The sequence below is a fragment of the Camarhynchus parvulus genome, unplaced genomic scaffold (genome assembly GCF_901933205.1).
Source record: "Camarhynchus parvulus unplaced genomic scaffold, STF_HiC, whole genome shotgun sequence".
Taxonomy (NCBI): Eukaryota; Metazoa; Chordata; class Aves; order Passeriformes; family Thraupidae; genus Camarhynchus; species Camarhynchus parvulus.
In genome coordinates, this window is record NW_022147789.1 from 6,292 (window position 1) to 8,061 (window position 1,770).

Sequence of the window (1,770 nt, forward strand, 5' to 3'; positions counted from 1 at the left end):
AGCCAGGGAAGGAGCTGCATCTCCCTCAGTCCAATGCCATCACAGGGACACGTGGAAGTCTCCCTGAGATTTCAGCCCAAGCTGGGAGCTTCAATCCAGGGTGCAAACCTGTCCTAGAGCATCTCTGAGTTATGAGATTGATGGAGAAAGGCAGAGGTGTTCTGACACTGAAAATGCTGCTGGGTTGGTGAAATGAGCAATGAGAGTTCTTGGCTACAGATGTGGATCTGGGCTGTGGTGGATCCATATGCTCTCAGCGGTACCTGGTGAGATTTTTAGGGAAAACATGGGAAGGTAATTCACTTCCACCTGAAAGGTTAAAGCCCAAAGAATTTCTGAACAGGTCAGAATGACAGACCATCTCCCCTCAGTCTCCGCTCATCATCTTGACCCAGGGAACTCACAATGTTCTCCCTGAGGGCAGCAGACATGCTGAGGGTTTGATATCCAAAACTACCAGCAGAGACATGGAGGGAGCTTATAAAGAAAATGTCAGAACTCTTCAACACTAAAGACCGTGTCTGTGTGTTAGAAAGGAGGGTGTATGGGAAATGGCTTTGATTTTGATTACAGGTATCTCCTCTAACACTTCACTGTCCTTTTCTGCATGAACAGGTCCCCATGTGCAGCCCCAGCAAATGTCCAACAGCAGCTCCATCAGGCACTTCCTCCTGCTGGCATTGGCAGACACGCGGCAGCTGCAGCTCCTGCACTTCTGCCTCTTGCTGGGCATCTCCCTGGCTGCCCTCCTGGGCAACGGCCTCATCATCAGCGCCGTAGCCTGCGGCCACCACCTGCACACGCCCATGTTCTTCTTCCTGCTCAACCTGGCCCTCAGCGACCTGGGCTCCATCTGCACCACTGTCCCCAAAGCCATGCACAATTCCCTCTGGGACACCAGGAACATCTCCTACACAGGATGTGCTGCCCAAGTTTGTTTTTTTTTTTTTTACGCTACAGCAGAGTTTTCCCTCCTGACCGTCATGTGCTACGACCGCTACGTGTCCATCTGCAAACCCCTGCACTACGGGACCCTCCTGGGCAGCAGAGCTTGTGCCCACATGGCAGCAGCTGCCTGGGCCAGTGCCTTTCTCAATGCTCTGCTGCAAACAGCCAATACATTTTCCCTGCCCCTGTGCCATGGCAATGCCCTGGGCCAGTTCTTCTGTGAAATCCCACAGATCCTCAAGCTCTCCTGCTCTAAATCCTACCTCAGGGAATTTGGGCTTCTTGCTGTTAGTGCCTGTTTATCATTCGGCTGTTTTGTGTTCATTGTTTTCTCCTATGTGCAGATCTTCAGGGCTGTGCTGAGGATCCCCTCTGAGCAGGGACGGCACAAAGCCTTTTCCACCTGCCTCCCTCACCTGGCTGTGGTCTCCCTGTTCATCAGCACTGGCACATTTGCTTACCTGAAGCCCCCTTCCATGTCCTCCCCATCCCTGGATCAGGCCCTTTCAGTTCTGTACTCGGTGGTGTCTCCAGCCCTGAATCCCCTCATCTACAGCCTGAGGAACCAGGAGCTCAGGGCTGCAGTGTGGAGACTGATGACTGGATCGTTTCAGAAACATTAAACGGCTGGTCATTTTCTGCAAACCACTTGTAATAAAAGTTATCTTTGATTCTTCTTGTTGGATTGGTAGTGGGTGTTTTTCACAGTGTACACAAAGAAATGTCTTTGTTTGTGCCATTTCTCATTTTGTTTCTTTCCACCTTCCCTGTGACCACAAACTGTGTCAATGAGGGGCCGCGCTCTCAGTGCATTTAAAGGAA

At 51.3% G+C, this 1,770-nt stretch overlaps 1 protein-coding gene across 1 annotated transcript; it reads left to right on the forward strand.

The window, feature by feature from the left end:
• Positions 1-638: 638 nt before the first annotated feature.
• LOC115915911 (olfactory receptor 14A16-like) lies at positions 639-1,571 on the forward strand. The gene has a single exon (XM_030969621.1). The coding sequence runs from the start codon at positions 639-641 to the stop codon at positions 1,569-1,571; it is 933 nt and encodes a 310-aa protein (XP_030825481.1).
• The last annotated feature ends 199 nt before the right edge of the window (positions 1,572-1,770 follow it).